Raw genomic sequence first — 23,635 nt, 5'->3', positions numbered from 1 at the left:
CTAACCAATACGTTGGAGGACTCCACATGACGCTACAGGACTCCACATGGATCTCCAATCCAATTAATGAAGTATGCATCCCAAACTTTGTATACATCTGTAGCCAGGAACACTTCAGGGAAACGAGGACTGATTTTAGTTACAGAACTAAGGGTGCACTATTCCAGGATAAATCTGCAGAAAATAGGCATTCTTCAAAACAATTATGCAGGACACTTAGGTCCAACAGTAGCAAATTAAACAAAAGTGTTATGAAGTGAATCATGAGATTAAGGGAGAAAAAGAGGATAATATTTATAGGTTGAATATTACCATTGGAGTTAATACAAAACCACGCAGAAGTAAGTTAAGAGATGAGAGATGATGAAAACAATGGAAAAGGACTTATAGATAGATGCAAAATATGGCAAAAATTGCTTTCGATATTTTAATGGCAAGAGGCTAATTGGGAGGGAATTTAAAAGAAACAAATACCTAATGGGAGTTGAACACAAAACGTTTTGCCTACAAAATACACAGTAATTTAATTTTACAGTATATGCTGTGAAGCGCTTTGAGACATCTTAACAATGTGATAAGGCACTATATCAAAAGCAAGGACTATTATTATTAACATGAGGACAAACGTAGATGGCAAGCATATTAAAATGACTATATCTCAAGGCATTTAAAACCATGGATGATGCAATATGCAATAAAGTTGTGTTAGCTCTGGGACATTAGCAAAGCAGGAGGAGTTCAATGGGCTGAAACCAATAAATCCCTGGGACAGGTGAACTATATTTTAGGGTACTAAAAAGACACAATTAGAGAGAAGGGATTATATTTATGAAGTACTCAAGGCCATTTAAAGAAGTTGCTGAATCCCAGGAGAGTTTTATTAAACTGGAAACAAGCCAATGTGGTTCCCATATCCAATGGTGACAGAGCCATACTCAGCAACTATAGACCCATTAGCTCAACGTCACAGGAATACATGTAGGAACATTTTAATTAGATTTACCCTATCTGAGAAGAGGTAAATCTTGTCTGACCAGCTGAAATTTTTATGATGTACCCTAAATATTTTCGAAAAGGCCATCTGTGAATCCCTAAAGACAAGTCAGTGAATAAATAGCAGTTAAGAAAAAGAAGGCTAGTCCTTCGGTTAAGACGTTAAACTAAGGTCCCATCTGCCTGCTCAGGTGGATGTTAAAGATCTAATGGTACTATTTGAAAAGAGAAGGGAGTTTCTCTCCCGGTCAATCCCTCAAATAAAATTGGTCACTGACTCCATGGCTGTTTGGCTCTGGAACTCCATCCCCCAGTGCCTTCGCCTTGATTTCCTCCCTTTCCTCCTTCAAGGCCGGTCTCAAGACCTTTCTCTTTGACCGTGCCTTCAGCTCCCCTCTCGACTCTCTACCCCCTCCTCGCTCCCTCCCTTCCCTCCCCTCACCCTGACCATGTCCCCCCTGCTCAGGTCCTGACCCAACTGTACAGCGCCTTGGGACGTCCTCCCGACGTGAAAGGCGCTCTATAAATGGAATCTTGTTGTTGTTGTTGTTTGAGACCTTCGAATGTCCTCCCGACATGAAAGGCGCTATACAAAAGTAATTTGTTGTTGTTTATGGGATACTGCTGTGCGCAACTGGCTGCTGCATTTTGCCCACAAAATACAGTCAACTCCCTTTTCAGCATATCCTGGGAAGCGCCTTGAGACGTCTCAAACGACGTGGTAAGGCACTATATCAAATGTAAGGCTTATTATTGTATCATATAATGTGTTTTAACTGTGCATTGGCTCAAAATGAAGCAGCATAAATATAGAAAGTCACAAGCTTTTGGATTTTGCACCTTGGAAAATATGTTCCATTTTTTAAATATCAATTGAATCAGCTGCACATTTTGTACACAGTGATGTTGCCTGATTATTTTCAGCTACTGCTAGAATTTTCTCCTTCCATTACTGTCATTTCCTTGCTTTTTATTACCAACAGAAATGCAAGTGGAAGAGCAGGGGAGCCGTATCCTATAATATTCAGACATTTAAGATGCGTATGCATATGTATTAGGGGAAATTGCAAAAGCAATACATTATTAAGTGCACATACTTACTGATGAAAGCAGACAGAAAGTGCAAAGCAATATTAAGGCCCAGGAATAGAAAATGTATGAAAAGTACATTAACTTTGCTTTCTTCAAGCAGTTTTAAATAAGGCAGGAAGCAGACAAAAATCTGCTGCCAGACAAATGAGACAAAGATCGCCAGCGTTTGGCAACCCGTTCTCGCCTACAATTAATAAAGCAAATATCCACAACCTTGTACAGCCAGAGGCTGCATATGCTGCATTAACCAGGTCAGGAATCAGGAATGCCATACTAACAGCACCAGAAACACATTCATTACAAGACCACGTGAACAGAACTGCCTCTCTCCCGAACAGCTAGAACATTAAACATAAACCTTGCATTTAATATAACTCCTTACCAAGCTGTTGAAACATCTCAAATATTTAACAGTATTTACTGTAGAGCGTAGTGATTATATGTGGACAATCACAGAAGTTCAGTACATACGGCCATTCAGTTCATCGTGTCTATGTCAGCCTCAAGAGCTATCTATCCATTTAGTCCCACTCCCTTGCCATTTTCCATTCCCTTTTATTAATTCTCCCCTTTTCAGATGTTTCATCTGACTCCTCTCCAAAAGCTATAATGGATTTTGCCTAAACCATCATTTTTGGTGGAACAATTTCCATCTTTTTTAATGCAGGGTCTGAGATTATGGTTGTGCATTTGTTGGTAAAATGGTAAGACGAAAAACAACCCCTTTTGGGACCGATATGTGTGCTTAACTTCCTTGGTCATTGCTTATCGGTCTTCTGCTAAAACGGCATGTAACATGAGTGAAAACACCACATTTCAACACCATGGAAACCCAGCAATATTGTATGGAGAGAGTTGCCAGATTTCTCAGAGCAGTGGATATGTATAAAAAACATTTCTTCTAATCTCAAGCCTCCCTTACCTAAAACACGTTGTATTCCAAAAGTGATCTCCTTATTGACCTATAGAATAACTTATTGATCTAAAATACTTTCAAGATGCAACCTAGCATTTGATTAGCGTTATTCACATTAGCTTCACGTTAACTGGAAGCCTTCAGTGACTGATGAATAACACTCAAATCTTTTTCTTTCCCTTTTCTACCACGGCTAATGGTCACCCATCATTTTGGACACACATTTACCGTTTCTCATTGCAATGTGCATTATCTTAGATTTATTGACATTAAATTCCTGTCAACTTCTTGGCCCATCTAATCACTGCACCTCGAATTATAAGATCTTAACTAGGAGGTTTTAAGTTGTGGTAAGACAATCCACAGCAGTGTATGCCAACCACTCATGTGCATGTCCTTGCAATTCTAATAATAACAATCCTTGCATTTGCTATAGTGCCTTATTATGTTGTTGAGACGTCTCAAAGCGCTTCACAGAATGTATTGCAAAGTGGATCGACTATATTTTCTGAGCAAAATGCGCTAGCCAATTGCACACTGCAGTATAATTAAAGAGCAAGGAAGGTGAGAAAGATTTCCTGTTAGATTTGATTGATTAAAATTGTGCAGTTTACAAAGAGAAAGTGGAACAGGTAAAAGTCACTTAGAATTGAAAGTGCTTAGAACTAGTAAAAATATAGGCAAGCATTGATGTCTATATAATTCAGTTTGTTTTTTTACAAAGTGGAATCCATTGTATATTTTGACGTGACAACAGCACCACATGGTGGCATTTTAAAAAAAATTGCATCAAAGCTGGCCTTTTAAGGTCAGACTTGTGGCATATGGCTACGAGTTAAGACCCTCCTAAGGCATATTGATTCCATCAATAGTAACGATTACAGCAATAAACTCACTGTAGCTGGTGGTTAGATCAACAACAGATCATTCCAGATTATTCACATCAAGCACTGTGCAAAAATAGCTTCATGAAGATAGTACATTTAATAATAATATTAACAATAATAATAATCCTTGCATTTAATATAGCACTTTGTCTTTAAGACGTCTCAGACTCAAAGCGCTTCAGAGAATATACTGTAAGGTGAATTGACCATATATTTGGTGGGTGAGAGAGAGAAAGAGAGAGAAACAATATGATTAAACACAACCCCAAAAAAAACCAATCCCTTTTGCAGCTTTGACTGCCCATAGGAAAGGAGTGTGGAAATTATCCCACAGAACGTTGAGAAGGTAATCGCAAGCAAGTGAACCAAGATTTGATTCCCGGGCGGAGCGAAACCTGAAGACACATTTCCTTACTCCTCACGCCTGTTTGCCAGCAAGCAATCCACCAATTGACTATTGACCACCAATAGACTATTGGCTTGATGGACTAATAAGCCCTCAAAAAAAATTGGTCACTCACTCAATCCACAACTGTTTGTGGAACACTGCTGTGCACAATTGGCTGTTGCGTTTCGCCCACAAAATATACAGTCAATCCACTTTACAATATATTCTGTGAAGCGCTTTGAAAAGTCTCAACGAAATGACAAGGTGCTATATCAAATGCAAGGATGATTATTATTATAATGAAGCTAATGCACAAGGAAAACGTAACTCTCATTAAGCTTGTTTATGTTAATTTTTTTAAAAAAATCAAAGTATATATTTGGGGTTGCCTTCTGAATACAGTTTTAAAAATAGACTGTAGCTCAAATTCAGACTTAAGAATACTTAGGGCCAGGTCACTGATCTCTTTCCAGGACTCCAGATTTTGCCAACACATGGCTTTGCCGTTTGACTGTCTTGATGCACATTCCATTCCATCTGTCCATAGCACTAAGCTGAAATATGACATTCGGCATTCTTTAGAGGAAACTTGTTCAACACCGCTTACAACCTTTCCAATCCCCAATGACTTGTGCGGGAACAAGTGGGTACTGAAGTCCTACACAGAATATGACTGGGAAATCCAGACAATATTCATCATACAAACCTGAATATTTACATTCCATGGGAATGCATGAAACAGTGTGAAGTCCTGTTTCATCCATTACACTCTAACTATAGCGCAAGCATCGGAGACTGAGTTAACAAAAAAAATTCTCTCAACAGACTAAAAGTGTAAATACTGAATCGCTTCTAGATACATCTATCATTTGCGATACATCTCCAGCCTTTGCAGAGGAGACTTCAATATGTTAATTAAATTAGAGACCTGATTGTCCCCATTCACAACAGCAGAACATACATTTTTTTGAACTGTAAAATTAAACTTTTAATCTTACTGTATAGTGCCTTTCCTGCAAAAAGATGTTAAATGCTTTGCAGAATGAAATTAATAAGAAATGAAGGGAAGGTTTTGAGGTAGACAGTGGCTACAAATAAAAAAATCCAATTAATACTTTTGGAGCTGATTTTCACAGACAAGGGAATATAGTGTCCAAGCCTCATGTCAGAACTTTGAGCTCTAGCCTAGGCTGTCACTCGAATACAATAATAATAATAATCCTTGCATTTGATATAGCGCTTTTCACATCGGGAGGATGTCCCAAAGCGCTTCACAGAATATACTGTAAAGTGAATTGACTGTATATTTGTGGGCGAACGCAGCAGCCAATTGCGCACAGCAATGTCCCACAAACAGTCGTAGATTGAAAATGACCAATTTATTATTGTTTTGGGTTTTGGAGGATTATTAGGCTCTGTGTGGAGTAAGGAAACTTGCCCAAGGTTTCGCCCTCTGCCTGGAATTGAACTCAGGTCTCTCACTTGCAAAGCAAGTGCTCTCACCACTGAGCTACAGGACTCCATGTCTAGAGATGCGCTGCTTTGTGGGAGGTGTCGTCTTACAGATGGATGTTAAACCAGGGCCCCATCTGCCTATTCAGGTGGCATTAAAGAACCCGTGACACTATATGAAAAGAGGGAGTTTCCTCCGGTATCCTGGCCAACAACCCCCAGATAAAATTAGTTGTTCACTTCATGGCTCTTTGTGAAAAAATGACTGTGCATAAATTGGCCATCACTGCCATACCCACCTATAAATACAGTCACTGCACTTTACAGTGAAATCCTCTAAAGCGCTTTGAGACGTTCCAATGACATGATCGGCCTCTATACCAAAATGCAAGGATTACTGTGCAAAGCAGAAATGTGTTTAATGTATAAATAGGAGAGACATCTTGGGACTTTCATGAAAAAGTCACTAAAACCATCAGTATAGAATTTTCAGTTCGTTAAGATATGAAATTGAAGCCTTGGTGATCCATGAAAGCCTACTTTGACTACTGCTTTCACATTGAGAAGCAAGTTGTTAATGGGAGTGCAGCAGAAGGCGACTAGATGGCTCCCGTGAATTTGCAAGGAAAGTTACATCCCAGCACTTCTCTATGTAGAGCAGAGGTAAGCGGGTAAGAAGAGGAAGGAATAATACATTTCTATTACAAAGGTTTGTAACATTTGTATTCAGATATGCTTTTTGGTACTGTACAAAATTCAAATACAAGGAGTCATTTTCTAAAGAGAATAGGAAAGGTTTTTTTTACACATATACACACACACTAATAAAATGATATAGAACAATCAGGACTGGCAGTGGAATAAGAAACTAGATGAGATTCTGTCAACTGAAGGACTCAGGGTTATTAAATTTCTTCGTATAATCAAAGAAACGCAGTGAGAAATAGCATCAGGAAGGGAGATGGACCACAAATTACTCGCTTTGTTCTTTCTCCAGCACATTTTCAGTCAGATTTGAGCCATGAGCTATTTAGAGCAGTCCCCATCTACCAAGATTAAAATGCATCCTGTTCTGCAATATGTCCATTAAGAGTGCATGAGGAAAAAGAACAAGCAAATAACTATTCTGGATCATGTATTACACAAATTATGACCTGAGGGAGCGTGTTAAGATGCCTAAAAGTCAGGCTGTAAAAATGCCAAATTCCTATTCAGTATGTAGACTATGTCCTATTCAGCAGTCATGAATAAATTACTTTAATAATAAGAAGAATCCTTTGATTTGATATAGCGCCTTATGACGTCTTCACGATGTCTCAAAGCGCTTCACAGGATATACTGTAAAGTGAATTGACTGTATATTTTGTGGGCAAAACGGGGTAACCAATTTCCCACAGCAGTGTCCCACAAGCTGCGTGGATTGAGTGACCAAAATAATATTTTTTTGTTGTTGAAGGGATTATTAACCCCGGAAAGCGATCAGTCAATCGATTTACAAACAGGTTTTTACTTACTGCTACATAAACAGAAGCGTGTGGAGTAACAAAATTTAACTAATGTTTTGCCCTGCCCAGGAATCAAACCCAGATCCTCTCATGTGCACCTCACCGAGTCAATACAGAACCTTGGCGTCCTGTTTGACCCTCAACTGTCCTTGAGACCCTCATCCACGCATTCATAACACCCAGGCTCGACTTTGCAAACTCCTTGCTTGTCGGCCTCCCCAACTCCTTCCTCCATAGATTGCAGATCATCTAGAACTCTGCAGCCCGTGTCCTCTCCCGCACCAGGCTCCGTGATCCTATCACCCCCATCCTCGCCCGACTCCACTGGCTTCCCATCACACAGAGGATACAGTTCAAGATCCTGGTCATCATCTTCAAAACCCTCAATGGCCTTTCTCCCCACTACTTCTGTAACTGTCTAACCTCTCTGACCTGCTTCACATCCCTCACCACACCCGTTCCACCATTGGCCCACACCTTCTGGAACTCCACCCTGCAGTCCCTCCTCCTTGCCCCCTCTCTTGCCTCCTTCAAGAGACCCATCTCAAGACTCTCCTCTTCAATTGTGCCATCGGTCAACCTCCTTCCCCCTTCTACCCTCCCCAATCCCAAACCCCAGCTCGGGTCTGAAACATTGATTGTCCAGCGCCTTGGGACGTCCTCCTGACGTGAAAGGCGCTAGACAAATATAATTTTGTTGTTGTTTACAGTATATTCTGTGAAGTACTTTGCTTCACTGGGTTGTCCTTCAAAAAAAACGGAAGTCCCATTTCGAAGACATCACTGCAACAACAAAGACAACAAAATGGCTTTGTATAGCGCCTTTCACGTCGGGAGGACGTCCCAAGGCGCTGACATAATTAGGCGCTGTATCAAAATGCAAGGATTATTATTACTATTAAAGTGGAAGTTAAAATGAGATGTCCATGAAAAGACTCATTGACTACTGAGGAAGGCTTGATTGGGCTTCTTATTCCGTGCTTTTAGCTAAATACACCATTTTGGAGTATCAGCCTGGCGTGCATCAGCCTGGTAAGGATGGTCCAAGTCAAACAGTGGTGGTTCAAGACCAGGATTTTAAACTCAGTCCAAGTTGACACCATGTGCAGTGCTCAGGCTGCTCTGCATTGCTGGAGGTGTTGTCCTATCTACCTGTTTACAGGGACAATTAAAGATTCCATGACGTTATCGGAAAAGAGAATGTAACATATTGGGCAACAAACCCCCAAATAAAATTGGTCACTCACTTCATGGCTGTTTACATGGCACTGCTCTGTGAAAATTGGCTGCGGAGTTGACCTACATAATAATTGTTAGTACAATTTACAGAGTATCCTGTAAACAGTATTGAGACATCCTCCAACAGCGAAAAACACAATATCAAATCAAAGGTTATCATTATTGATTAAGAGCCTTTTTACAGCATTGATACAGGAATCAAAACATCACAGTGAAGCACATACTGTACAATTCAGTTCTATATGGTACAAGAGCACACAGATTGAATTCTAACGAAAACACATTGAGATCCACTGTTGCTAATGCAACAGAAACACTAGTTGAAATCAATAAAATAGCTGTCAAAACCAAGGCAGAAGCGTCACATATTTTCATTCAGAAAGGAATGATTGTTAAAAAAAATGCCAAGCATCCGCACTTAGCAGTCGAAAATAACAGTTTTGGACAAAACAATGCACATTGTCCCATTACCACCAGTTAGAATTAGAATGGGAAAGCTGAGCTGACAGGTATGCCGCAAATTGAAGAATGTCTTAAACTTGAACAGTACTTTGCTTCCATCTGCTGGTGCAACACCAAAACTGTCAGCAAAGTAACACATTCAAACCTTTTTGATCAAAAACATGCATCTAAACGATAAGCCAATTGTTTGTAAAGGAGTTTTTCATGTGGTACTTTGTTAATCTTCTTGGAAGTTTAGGATACTGTCATTATGACTTCCCACTATCAAGTTGCTTCCTCCTCCAAAGAAAGTCTACAACATTATTGGGATAAGGTCTACTCCTGAATCTGTGCTGGCCGTCATTTATTAAGTTACTTTTATATAGTAATCTTCCATTTTCTCTCTGTTGATTGACTCCATCAGTTTTCCAATTATTGAGGTCAGGCTAATGGGTCTGCGGTAGCCTGGATTGGCTCTGTTACATTTTCAATAAAGGAATCACATTTGCTTGCTTCAAGTCTGTTTGAACCTCATCAGTGGTAATTGACTCCCTTATAATGTTCGTCCGAAAGATTGGTGAAGCACTAAATACCCTTGGGTTCATTTGACTCATGAAAATTGTCCCTTAAGCACATCTAGAATCTCCGCCATGCTTATGTCTAAGTATTTTGCTGGATGTTGGGCAGCAAATGTTTAGTTTCCTCCATAGTAAACAAAAACCTCCAGCAAGTTTATTATGTTTGCTACAACAATAACAACAGTTATATTTGTAGAGCGCCTTTCACATCGGGAGGACGTCCTAAAGAGCTGGGACGTCCCAAGGCACTAAGTCCATTTCCGGTTTTTTTTTGCTACCCAAATCTCTTTTGCATCTCTTTCTGTGGTCTTTATTTAGTACAACAGTCAATCCTCTTCTTTCTCCCGCAAAGCATCAACCTGGCTCAGTTGTTAGCACTCTCACCTCTAAGTCAAAGGGTGTCGCTTAAAGCCGCACCTCAAGACTTTGAGCTCATAGTCTAGGATGGGAGCACTGCATTGTTGGAGGTGCTGCCTTCGGATGAGACATTAAACCAAGGTGGTTGTTAGAGATCCCATGACACTATTCAAAATGAGAAGGGAGTTTCTCCCAGTGCCTTGGCTAACAATCCTTCAGATAAAATTGGTATTCACTTCATGGCTATCTGTGGGCCATTGCTGTGTGCAAATTGTCTATTACAAAATACAAAGTCATTACACTTTACAGTAAATCTTGAAGCATTTTAAGACATCCACATGAAGTGAAAGGAGCTATATCAAATGTAAATATGATTTTTAATAATATTCTTTATTCCCTTAAATGTCCCACCTGGTTTCCTGGATTCGCCATCTGGGGCTTTCTGGACCTTACGGTTCCTAATTCCGATACCTCCCTATTTCTGGGTTTAATATAGACTTCAAACCTTCCAGTCTCTTCCCGACGATAATAATAATCTTTGCATTTGATATAGCACCTTATCACATCATTGAGACGCCACAAAGCTATTCACAGAATATACTATAAAGTGAATTGACTGGAGAATTGTGAGTGCGAAACAAGGCAGTCAATTGTGCGCAGCAGTGTCCCAAAAACACAACGTTTGGATTGAGAAACCAATTCTTGTTTTATTAAGGGATTATTACCACCGGAGAGCAATCTGCTAATCGACTAACAACCGGGTTCCTACTTACTGCTAAGTAAACAGAGGCGTGTGGACTAAAGAAGCTTGCCTTAAGAATCAAACCCGGGTCCTCTCGCTTGTGAGGCAAGTGCTCTAACCAATTTTAAATTTCATGCCAGCAGCTTAGCTCCATTTCATTAAGTGGTGAAAAGCAAAAACAAGATTTAATAGCTAACAGAAAACACATCAAGGTGAGGAACACAAGAGAGGCACAATTGTACTGCTGTAACATTGAAAGAGGAAATAAAGAAAAACAGAAATGCAATTTTAATCCACTGTGCTCAGTACCAGATATCACACATCCTAGAATGTACTTAGTAGAGGAAAATGATATACTTTCTAAAGGATGCCATCCATATTTGTGTAAAAAGCAGGGAGGCAGAATTTTTCTTCATATAAATGACCTGGACTTGGGTATAGGGAGTACAATTTCCAAGTTTGCAGATGACACTAAGCAAGGAAAAGTAGTAAACAGTGAGGAGGATAGTAACAGACTGCAAATGGACATAGACAGACTGGTAACATGGGCCGACACGTGGCAGATGAAGTTTAATGTGATGCATTTTGGGAGGAAGAATGAGGAAAGACAATATAAGCCGATGGTATAATCTTAAAGGGGGAGAAGGAACAGAGAGACCTGAGGGTCCATATAAGTAAATATTTGAAAGTGGCAGAATAGAGAGATAAAACTGTTAAAAAGCATACAGGATACTGGGCTTCATAAATAGCGGCATAGAATACAAAAGTCAGGAAGTTATGATGAACCTTTATAAAACACTGGTTAGGCCTCAGCGAGAAACTGTGTTCAGTTCTGGGCACCACAGTTTAGGAAGGATGTCAAGGCATTGGAGAGGGTGCAAAGGAGATTTACCAGGATGGTACCAGGAATGAGGAACTTCAGTTATCAGGAGAGGTAGAGAAGCTGGGATTATTCTCCTCGGAGCAGGACGGTTAAGAGGAGACTTAATAGAAGTTTTCAAAATTATGAGGGGATTTGATAGGGTGAAAAAGTAGAAACTATTTCCACTGGTGGTTGGGTCGGTAACCTGAGGGCACCGATTTAAAATAGTTGTTAAAAGAAACAGAGGGGAAGTGAGGAAAATGTTTTCACACAGAGAGTTGTTGGGATCTGGAATGCATTGCCTAAAAGGGTGGTGGAAGCCGATTCGAAAACAACTTTTAAAAGAGAAATAGATAATTATTTGGGGAGGACAAATTTGCAGGGCTATGGGGAGAGCGCGTGGGAGTGGGATTGATTTGGATAGCTCTTTTAAAAGAGCCGGCACAGACAGGATGTGGCAAATGGCCTCCTTCTATGCTGTATAACTCTATGATTCTTCTTCCAATTACTATTTTCAGATGTGCATCTCTACATTTTGCCCACAAAATACAGTCTCCACTTTACAATATATTCTGTGAAAAGTTTTGAGACGTCTCAATGATGTGATAAGGCGCTATATCAAATGCAAACATGATTATTATTATTCAATGATCATGCGTTTGCCACCTCCTGCCTGGATTACTCAAACGCGCTCCTCACCGGTCCTGGTCAGGAGGGGTGCTAGATAAATGCAAGTTGTTGTATTACCACACAAATGTGAACTTTCTATTACCAGTGCAGCCAACTCTATATCCTCAGAGTTTGCCTACAAAAATTCTTAAAGCTATTTTGAAACAGTTTGGCATAATGTGAACCAACTCAAGTTTGCCCACAAAATATACAGTCAATTCACTTTACAGTATATTCTGTGAAGCACTTAAGGACATCTCAAAGACGTGATAAGGCACTATATCAAATACAAGGATTATTATTATAAATGCAAGTTCTACGTTATCCAAAATTGTGCCAAATTAGGCATTTTTTGTGAAAGCACAGAAATCCACCTCTTTCTTTCTGTGCTTCACCTCGAAGCTGACCACCCAAAGCTGAATTGAGACTGCGCAAAAATATTTCAAGCAGAACTATTTGACTACTAAATGATGGATTAAAACCGGGCTTCAAGAACCAAAAACAATGCAGTAAGACAGTCACCCCCCAAAAAAAAATTCTACTAATTCTATTTGCTGGACTCATCTTGTACTTTTTGAGTTTTTGAGGGAATCAAGTCCTACCAAATGAGAGTGGACAAATTTCATATGCAATCATTTTGCCTTAGGAATATATAATGTGCTCTCTCTGGAGAAATGCAATTTTATGTCTGTAGGGCATCTAGACCGGATGGAAGGCACACTTGGATTTTTTTTCCAGAGGGGACCATTATGTAGGATGCATCAATGGTCACTTAAATAGCACAGGTACCAGAATAAACTCAAAAAAAGCAGCTAATACTGTCAATTAGCATCTTAATATTATGATAAGGCAGTCAGCCAGTTAAGAACAACTGCAATGCCTTTTGAAATGCATGCAGTTTTGAAAGCTGATTTTACAGGAAAGAACATTTACAGAATCTTGGGTAAATTTTACAAGAGATTAAGCAGCACTCAGTTTGTGATAGGATCAGACTCGAGAGCTGAAAGGTCATTCAACTGTCTTGATTTTCTTTCCATTTGAGAAAATACTGGAGTGGGGAAAAACACTATGCAGGTTTTTAAAAGGTGAAAAACAGAAATTGAGCATGACCAGTCATTGGACGAGGTGATAATCCTTCAAAAAATATTTGGTCACTCAATCCACAACCGTTCGTGGGACCCTGCTATGCGCAATTGGCTGCCACATTTTTCCCACAAAATACAGTCAATCCACTTTACAGTATATTCTGTGAAGTGCTTTGAGACATCTCAGCGACGTGATTAGACGCTGTATCAAATGCAAGGATTATTATTATTATTGTTATTACCACTCAGCTCCTGTAAACTATGCAAGCGAAAGCCCTGCCATACAGGACGGTCTTACAAGTAGTAAGAAGCTTGCCACAGAGTTCAATTAGGTTTGCCTTGATGAGCTGGGGAGTCAAGAAGAATTTCCAGTTATTCTTGGAAGAAATTAACCCTTAAACTGCATGGAGTATAGCAACATATTGTGCCAGCTCACGTTTGCAGCTGAGGTACCAAGAGGCTGTAAGTCGGGCACAGATTTATTGTTGCAATTGCGTCCATAAAGCACAATACAAGAGGAATATTTTAATACACTCAGCAGTCTGTTCTTTTAAAAGATTCATATATAAATTGATCTGATCCTATCTAACCTACTCTGATAAAGCTAAACCTGCATTTCTCCTGGCTTTTACCCTCCATTCTGAAATGGGAGCAACAGTAAAAAGGATTGGCTTTATAGTTCACTCTATCATCCAACCAGAATACCAACTATTAATAACAAACTATGCCTCACCGCTAATGAGAGTCCCATAGCACAGTGGTTAGCGCGCTTAATGACATAAGAATTTGCTAGGCAATAAATTGCATTGCCTTGCCTCACAAGCGAGAAGACCCAGGTTCGATTCCTAGGCGGTGTGAAACCTTAGGCAAGTTTCCTTACTTCACACACCTCTGTTTACCTCGCGGTAAGTTGATGCTCAAAATAAAAAAAACTGTTTGTGGGACACTGTTGTGCGCAATTCGTTGCCGCATTTCACTCACAAAATACACAATCATTCCACTTTACAATATATTTTATGAAGCACTTTAAGACGTCTCATCTCAACCGCTATATCAAATGCAAGGACTATTATTACTAAGATTTGAAACTCTTCTAATGAACAAACCAGGAGAGATCAGCTAAACTCCTGTAAATTGCATGAAATTATTAGGAAGAATTTGATGCCAAATTATACTTAGGATCTCATCACATCCCATGTGTAAACGTATGTGTACCATGCAATATGTCAGCTTGACTTAGCTGGTAGCACTCTCACTTCAAATTCAGAATGCTCTGGGTTCAAGCTCCACATCAGGACTTTGAATTCACAATTTTGCACTCCAATGCAATGCTGTATTGTTGGCGATGCCATCTTTTGGATGAATGTTAAACTGAGGCCCCTTCTGCCTGTTCAGGTGGATGTTAAAGATCTCGCAACACTACTCAAAAGTAGTTTCTCCTTAAGCCCTGGCATACAATCCCCCAAATAAATTTGTCATTTACTTCATGCCTGATTTTGGAATAATGCTGTGTGCAAATTGGCTGTTGTGTTAGCCTATGCACAAAATAGACAGCAAATATACTTGACTATATATCCTGTGGAAAGCTTTGCAACATTCTCCTAATGGGAAAGGCTCAATACCAAACTCAAGATTCATCATCATCATTTGTGTGCACAGATAGCATTACAGGTATCCTAAATTATGTAATTTACATTTGTCTGTTAATTACACCAATAATTCCCTGTTTACACATGGTACATAACACGGGTGTAATTCATTCCATTGTTTGGTGTAGAAGGGAAGAGCTCGATAATTTTAATGGGGCAAACAATTAAAATGCCATATAATGTTCAGCAGCTGGCAAATCACAATTATCTGCTTTGTTGAGCAGGCTGAACAAGAGTAAAAAAAATATTTGTAAATTAAAGTAGAACTGAAATATTTCAAAAATACTAAGCTGTGCAGTAATGAAGCAGTATTGCGGCACCTATGACAAGCCTTAAAGAAGATAGAAATTAAAACTAGTATTGTTTCAACCAATGTTTTAATTGGATGCAGTAAAATTCAGACCTTTTCAAATGCTGAAAACAACCAATAAAACTCCATTATATATCTCTTTCGCTCAGTTCGCAGTCATCTTGCCTCCAGGTGCAAAACCTCTGGCTTCAAACCTCACATCACTGCTTGAGCTGATAATATAGGCTGGCACTCCAGTGCTGGGTTAAGGGGAGCTGCATTGTTGGGAGACAATTTTCCAGATGAGCCTATAAACCAAACTTCCACTTTTCAGGGCAGAAATTCGATGACATGATTTCAAAGAATCAAATCAAAATGGAGGCAGGGTATTGTGTGGGCTTTGTTCTGAAATTCCTTCCATTTCTCGTGTGCGCATGTGTAGATATGACCCAAATTTACAGGATCAGTGCAAGGTGCGGAGGGACAAAAATGAGAGGAGGAAGATCAGTAATGTGAAACAGAAGACACAGCTAAAATATTGCAAAGACTGGCAATATTGCAGCCGAGGTGCACAAGATATGGGCCTAGGCCAAGCAAACAACACAAGCTCAATTCAAAGAATATAACAACAAATCACATTCTCATAGTGTCTTTCACATCGGGAGGACATCCCAAGGCAATGGACAGTCCTGCTTTGCACCCAAGCTGGGGGATGGGATCAGGAAGGTGGAGGGCAGGGGTAGGAGGCATTGTTAAAGAGGAAGGTCTTGAGATGGGACTTGAAGGAGGTAAGAGAGGGAGAGGCAAAGGGACTGGGATGGAGTTCCAAAAGATGGGGCAGAGATGTTGAAAGCCCAACAGCAGATGGAGGGCGGGGGGTGTGGAGCAGTCCAGATTCCGCTGTGTGGGGGTAGTGGACAGGTTGGTACGGGACCCGCATTACTAACTATGCCTTGTTGCTTTAACGAAACAACACTAGGAAATACATTGTACTCCAGGGATGGAACAGAACTTGTTGACCTGTGTTAGTGAACTCATTGCTCATCGTAAGCCAACAGTGTGAGGAATCAATAAATGAGTGTAGTGCTCACGCTCAAGCTGCAAAGTTCAATGGTCAGGATGCACCCAGAGTAACACACATACAGTTCTGGTTGCTATAATATATGGGTGACAGGATTCAATGGTTTAATGAAAGTAAACACTGAACAATGCTTCCATAAACCCTTTTGCAAAGGACAGCATTGTGAGGGGACTTTGAGGACAAACCCGGGAAAGCATTTCTTTACATAGAGGGGTGTCCGGTTAAACCGGAAGGACAGTGAAACCAGAAAGTGGAACTCATCTAAGTAGCAGCTCAATACTGCAATGGTAAGATGGTAGAGCTGATTTATAAGGTCCAAAGTTAGTTGTAGGTAGAAATCTTTGAAAATATTTTTGAAGCAAAGCATAACTTGCTAAATGAGATTTCAGGAAAGGGAGGTCATATTTAACCAAACTGGTGGTAGTGGTGGGGAGGGGGAGGCAGGGAGGTACAGTGGTATTATAGAAATTACAGCTAGGAATACTGAAGTAGATATGTACTGATCATCATCACTGGAATGGAGGTGATAAAACAACAGTGATATTGATTTGTTCAGTGATAGGGAGCCAGCGGAGCCTGGCTAGAACTTGGGTATGCAGTTTAGTGCAGGTGAGTATGGAATTAAATGGATTTTGTGGATAGTGGAGTTGGGGAGACCGGCGAGGAGGGCATTTGAACAGTGTCCTCCTCCCTGTTCTAGCAGAATAGGGTGTAAAGAATGCTGCAGAGCACAAAACTGACGGCGCTATACAAATGTAATTTTGTTGTTGTTGTTTGTTAAGTTGCTGCATTTCAGCAAAAAAAGTAAATCCAAAGCGTGGCATGTTACAAGAAGTGAACAAAAAGGGAGAAAGGTTAATATAAGTCAAGGTTAGAGTTCTTAACCACGGTCTAATCTGACTCTGTTTCTGATCAAAAACCTTCACACTATTCCCTTCCCCACAGTGATGTGTTTCATTACAAAAACGTGAAAAGCAATAATTATATGATTTTTTTTCAATTAGTTCCTTATTTAATTTGACCTTTCGGAATGTCTCTCTTACCCAAAGCAACCTCCTTATTTATCTACCGCCTTCCAGAATGTGCACAGCAGCTTCTTCTAGATCAGCCAGAGAAAGTGCCCTTTCCAGATGAAAGGATTATTATAGCCCAGGCAATCTCCAATTGAGTATACTGTGAGCAAAACCAATGCTCTGACGTAGAATGGAAACAGAATGGAAAGTGCCTCTGGTTGCTCATATGGCAAATTCGTTCACCAAGAGAGGGATCAAAAATCCTGAACACGTCAAATCGAGCGGCACTTTATTCAGTTAGCCTGAATGATTTCAGACATGTACCCAGAATTCCACAATGGCAAATGCTGCAAAGCAAACAACAGGACAGCCACTGGGACACAAATCCCCTGAAACGTTTTGGAGATACCTTTTTGTAATCTTCTCCACCTTCAAACCTGAAGGTGATCCTTAAAAGAGAGCCTCAAATAGGCCATTGAATAAACAAGAAAAGCAAGTTGACATCATGAAAAAAAAGTACAAGCGCCAATGCTGCTTTTCGTAATCACGTTGAACACATTCCTGTAGCCGATCATGTTAAAGGTAGTTAAGAGGGACAGGGGATGCATTGCATTTATAATAATAATTAAATTTTTACTTTGCACTTCTAAATGGAATGAGGAAGCAAAAATACTTAAAGGAAATTCAACTAGTACTATGGGGCTAATAAAATCAGCTGATGCAGCATAGGGAGCACTAGCATCAGTATTGGTGAATAAGTTAGGGTTGGAGAGGAGAATAGAAGGGTATGGGAGGGTGTGAGTTTCCACGCTGCATATTCCTTGTAATTTTTTTGTGAATGTCAGGACTCTCAAAGGCCTTCACAGAATAATAATAATAAAGTAATAATAAGTAATCTTTACTTTTGCTATAGTGCCTTTCAAGTCAGGGGGACCTCCCAAAGTGCAGTGACTGTTTAGTTTAGGGGAAGCATCTCCTGTAAAGTATAGCAATTGTATTTTATAGGCAAACAAAGCAGCCAATTTACACACAGCATTGTCCCTCAATCAGCCATGAAGTGAATTGTCACAAGACCTTAGTCTTGGGAATTACAGCAAGTGGAGGTGAAGGTTTGTGTGTTCACAGACAAGGCAAGTTATATTCAATGCCAGTAGCCAATTTAGGAGTTAGCCATAAATCCAGCAGTTTTCAGTAAAGTGTGAAACAATTGAGAAATTGAATTGAGTTCAACAGTTTCAAGCAGACCATCTGAAAGGGGAGAATCTACAATAGTTGGAAAACATAGTAATCCATAAGGGAGGGCTATATAAATGTAATTTTGTTGTTGTGTGCCACAGGATTCCCTGGATTTTCCCAAGCATTTATTGTTAAGAAAAAAATACTGAAACGGATTACGAGAGATATATGGAGAATACTTACTGTAGTAGCCATATAACACTGTGTCTTCAATGTTCTGTCTTGTAATATTATCTGCTGCCCATTCCTNAAAAAAAGAAGACTTTACATAGATAAAAAAATTACTGTACAAAACCGAATAGGCCACTTGGCCCAATTAGTCCGTGCTGATATAGATATGCCACCTGAGATCCCCTTGCCCATCCTAATCCCCTCTTCCTTACTACTCCATTCCCTTCTTGCTCACACATGCCAAGCTTGCAGGCACTGAATATGGCATAGTCTGGAAAAGCATCCTTTTCAATCTCCTATGCTAGCAAACCAGAGGCTGAGGCGACATAAGAAAACCCACATGGATAAAACAAGATTAATGAATTTAGAATTTAAATGGTTAAATTCAGCAACTAGCAGCTGGCAGATCTCATCAGAAATGAGAGTGTGAGAAGCCTTAAAAGCCTAGCTCAGGCCAGAGAGAAAGATGAATCAAGGAAGGATGACTTCAGTGAACCATAAGAGAGCTTTTGTTGTGTCAAACATTTTTTTTAATAAGGGCTAATTAATCCCCTATGTAGGTCTAGTTATTTCATATTGAGTATAGATTGCTTTGGGGACTTGTTAAGTATGGGTTCATATTGCAATTGGTTCACAAATAAAGACAGCAGATATTTTTGTCGGACTCGTAATATCTGTCGTTTTTAAAGACTGGTGGTGTGAATTATGTAAATTTCTAGTTTGGGGAATAATTACCACTCGGTTACACAGCTCTGTTGGACACAGTCTATCAAGTACCATTAGTGTTTTGTTTCATTCAGAAATTTTTAAAAAGCTTTTAGTCAGTGTCTTTTTTTCCCTTACAAAAACAGGAGAAAATGTCAATCCCCCAAAATACAAGATAAATTCAAAGCATTTGTCTCTCGCATTGGGAAACCTATCTGGGTGCAATGCCAGTCCCATGAATGCGCTCAAATCTGCAACCAATAACAGAACCAGCTTTTGAGCAGATTTACGAGGCCAACATTGCAGCCAGAGGAGTTTCCAGCTGCACTGCGATACCACCTTCATAGTGTATTCACAAGACTGACAATGCACCCAGTGGATTACGGAATATGCTCGAACAAAAATAATAATAAATACTGGATCTAGAGCCTTTCACTTGGGGGATGGCACAAAGCACTTCACAGGATATTCCATAAAGTGCCCAATCTGCATTTTGTGAGTGAACGCAGCAGCCATTTTGAGCGCAGTAATGTCCTGCAAACAGCCATGAAGCGAATGACCAATTTTATTTAGGGGATTATTGGCCAAGACACTGGGAGGGACTACCTTTTCTTTTGAAATAATGCCATCGGATCTTTTAACATTCACCTGAACAGGCAAAAGGAACCTCAGTTTAACACCTGAGCACAGGTGCCAAAAAAATGTTTAAAAGATTCAATTCAGGTGAATTTGTTTTTAAAACCAATCTTAGTCCTGAAAATTTGAATGGATCCAGCATCCACAGACTTTGGGGGAAGAGAGTTTCGGATTTCCACTACCCTTTGCGTGAAAATTAATAGGATTTTTCCTTAAAAAACAGTTTTTAGGACTGATGCATTAAAATCAAAGCCGATTAGTCTAAAGAGGTAAAAATTTCTTCACCATCTATCTTTATTGCTTAAGTCCAATCAAGCAAACAAAAGGACCATGGTTTCTGAAAAATGAACATGAGCTGAGACACCACCGTGTACAGTATAGCTCTTGCCTCTCACTGCCAGTCTCTTTAAATAGCAGATAAATATGGAAAGTAAAATCATTTTGGAGGATGTGGTTTAAGGCATCATATTTTACAACAAAGAACACTGTAGTATTACTCACAGTAAATGGGAAATCTGATTCAAACTATGAATTTAAATTTAACAAAAGGCTTTTATATATCATTTTGTATGTATTGACAAAACAATAAAACCCCAATATAACATGGTTCATTTATAGCATTGGTGATGGTTCAAAACCCCCATTCTATTTTTCTGACAAGTCTGAATACCTTAACATTATTTTCATTTCTCCTCTCTCTTCCCCCCTCCAACCATCTTACCTATCAAATAAACAGCAATGAAATTAGCTTTGTTATTCTATAGGCCAAATCATCTTCACTTGTGCGTGTGTCAGCCTGGCTCAGTCGTAGCACTCTCGCCTACGAGTCAGAAGGTTGTGGGTTCAAGCCCCATAACTGGGTTTGGAATCGCACAGTCTAAGCTGGCACCTCAATGCGGTGCTGGAGCTGTGTTGCATTGTCAGAAGTGCCATCCTTTGGATGAGACATTAAACCGTGGTTCCGTCTGCCTGTTCAGGTGGACGCCATTAAAGATCTCATGGCACTATTCGAAAAGAGAAGGAAGCTTTTCCCGGTGTCCGAGCCAACAAATCCCCCAAACAAATTGGTCACCCATTACATGGCTGTTTGTGGGACATTGTTGTGCGCAAATTAGCTGCCACATTTCGTCCACAGAAATCCACTTTACAGTGAAGGGCTTTGAGATGTCTCGACAATGTGATAAGGCGCTGTATCAAACAAAAGGATTATTATGTTTATTATTATTTCTCTTTTATGGTCGCACAACAATGAGGGAAGGCAACAAATGGAGAAAAGGCAACAAAATAAAATTAAAGAGTTGCCATAATAATAATCCTTGCAATTGATAAAGCACCTGATCGCATAGTTGAGATGACTCAAAGTGCTTCACAGAATATACTGTAAAGTAAATTGGCTGCGTATTTCGTGGGGATAACGTGGCAGCCAATTGCGCAAAGCAGTGTCCGAAAAACAATCGCTGTCTGACACAAACATATAGGCACAGCAGACTCAATGAGGCAAATGGCCTTTTCATAAATCTGATGAAACGAACAGTAAAATAACAATATCTGTACAAACCTTATAAACGCCTTTGGAGTCCTTCATGTACGACACAAGGAATATGTCAACGGGCAGCAATGCTGAAGTGATGAGTGCAACCGCAAGAGCACAAATAGCAGTTATGGTGGAAACAACCTCACTCTCCTGTTGGCTCTGGTAACGACGGATATAGTTCCAGCAGAAAACAAGAATGGCCTGCAAGAGTCAAAGACAAATGAAAATGGAAATGCTGATCTTTAACTCAACCATAATGCCACAAAAAGGTCTTTCACTGAATACAAACTACTGTCTGCTAATGAACAGAACGAATGTATGAAACGCCTTGTCCTGAAATCTACACTGAATTCATGTATAACTAATATTCTGAAAATCTGGCACATGGACTTCAGATTAAGAAACCAGTCCAAAATCAAATTAAAAGATCTTAATATCCAACTAGGGATCCATGGTTAGGGATCTATCTTGTACTTATACAGTTCAAGAAATACACTATTTTTAAAGATTTAGATAAGTCAGTAAGAAACGTTTATTTTTATAGCACCTACCATGTCAAAGGTGCCCACAAACACAGTCAATCCACTTTACAGTATATTCTGTGAAGCGCTTCGAGGTATCTCAACGACGTGATAAGGCGCTATATCAAATGCAAGGATTATTATATATACTATATTATTTCAAAGTCTAAAGCTTTGTGGACACATACTAGAAGCCTGAAGAATTCATAATCAGTGATCAAGCTTCTACGGTAACAGCAAGAGGTAGAGGATAAGCACTGGATTGTTAATAGGAGCACTGATCACATCTGAAAATAGCAATGTGAGGCCAAGAGGAGATATTCGATGAGAACAGATGCGATAAACGCAGCAACACACAAAACCTCAGACTCAATTACTCATCTGCAAAACAGTAATATGTTGCACAAGACTGTCCAGCAACTGTAAAATACTATTACACACACTGCCAATATTCTTTGTTCAGCAGTCTGTGTTAAAGTCACGTAACTGGAATCTTGACAGCAGAAAAGCCAATTATCGTGTTAAGTCAGTGGCACAGGCAAACAGAACAACAAAGTTTTGAAGCTCATTTCTTTTATTTTGAAGCTATGTATATCCCCTGGTGATGCTTCCTCAGAATTGTATCTGTGCTTCAAATGGTATCACTGTACAACAAGTCGTTTCAACACAATATTTACAGTTATAAAAATTCTTTCACATCAGTAGGATGTCCCAAGAAATTCCGAAATACAACGACTAAATTACTACTCACAAGACTTCCATAACATAACATGTAGGAGCAGGAGTAGGCCATTCAGCCCTTCGAGCCTGCCCCGCCATTCAATCATGGCTGATCTTCTAATCTATCTCCAGCTAATAACCTGACCCCATCTTATCCCCATATCCCTTAATCCCTTTTGCAATAAGAAATCTAACACATCGTTGAAATCTATCTAACTTAGTCTTGAATATGTTCAAGGACTGAGCGTCAACAGCCCTTTGGGGTAGTGAGTTCCATACATTCACTGCCCTTTGAGTGAAGAAGTTCTTCCTCAACTTAGTGCAAAAGGGCTGGCCTCTGATTTTAAGGTTGTGAGCCCTGGTTTTAGTTTCTCCAACTGGGGAAACAATCTCCCACTATCTACTCTATCTGCCCTTTGATAATCTTATAGGTTTCTGTAAGATCCCCTCTAATTCTTCTATATTCTAGAGAATATAGGCCCAAATTGGTCACCCTATCCTCGTAACTTATCCCCTTCATCCCGGGTACTAACCTAATAAATCTACGCTGCACCCCCTCCAAGGCAAGTACATCCTTCCTTAAATAAGGAGACCAAAACTGCACACAGTATTCCAGGTGTGGTCTCACCAGGGCCCTATACAGTTGCAGCAAGACTTCCCTACTCTTATACTCTAATCCTTTCATAATGAATGCTAACATACCGTTCGCCTTCCTAATTGCTGCTGCACCTGCAGACTAACTTTCTGTGATTGTTGTACAAGGACACCCGAGTCCCTCTGGACGCTAATACATTCCAATCTCTCCCCTTCTAAACAATAACCCACTCTACTGCTTTTGCTACCCAGGTGGATGACTTTGCACTTCCCTACATTA

At 39.8% G+C, this 23,635-nt stretch overlaps 1 protein-coding gene across 1 annotated transcript in view; it reads right to left on the bottom strand.

Annotated features, from left to right (window-relative positions):
- The window catches only part of lmbrd1 (LMBR1 domain containing 1), a 116,718-nt gene that overhangs the window by 86,089 nt on the left and 6,994 nt on the right, over window positions 1-23,635 (bottom strand). The window contains 2 exon segments of the mRNA NM_001292855.1: window positions 18,658-18,721; window positions 21,545-21,721. Coding sequence (NP_001279784.1) covers window positions 18,658-18,721; window positions 21,545-21,721 — 241 coding nt within the window.

Source organism: Callorhinchus milii, unplaced genomic scaffold, assembly GCF_018977255.1.
Source record: "Callorhinchus milii isolate IMCB2004 unplaced genomic scaffold, IMCB_Cmil_1.0 Scaffold3, whole genome shotgun sequence".
Taxonomy (NCBI): Eukaryota; Metazoa; Chordata; class Chondrichthyes; order Chimaeriformes; family Callorhinchidae; genus Callorhinchus; species Callorhinchus milii.
Note: the sequence above shows the minus strand (reverse complement) of the source record. Positions and strands in the feature narration are given on the sequence as shown.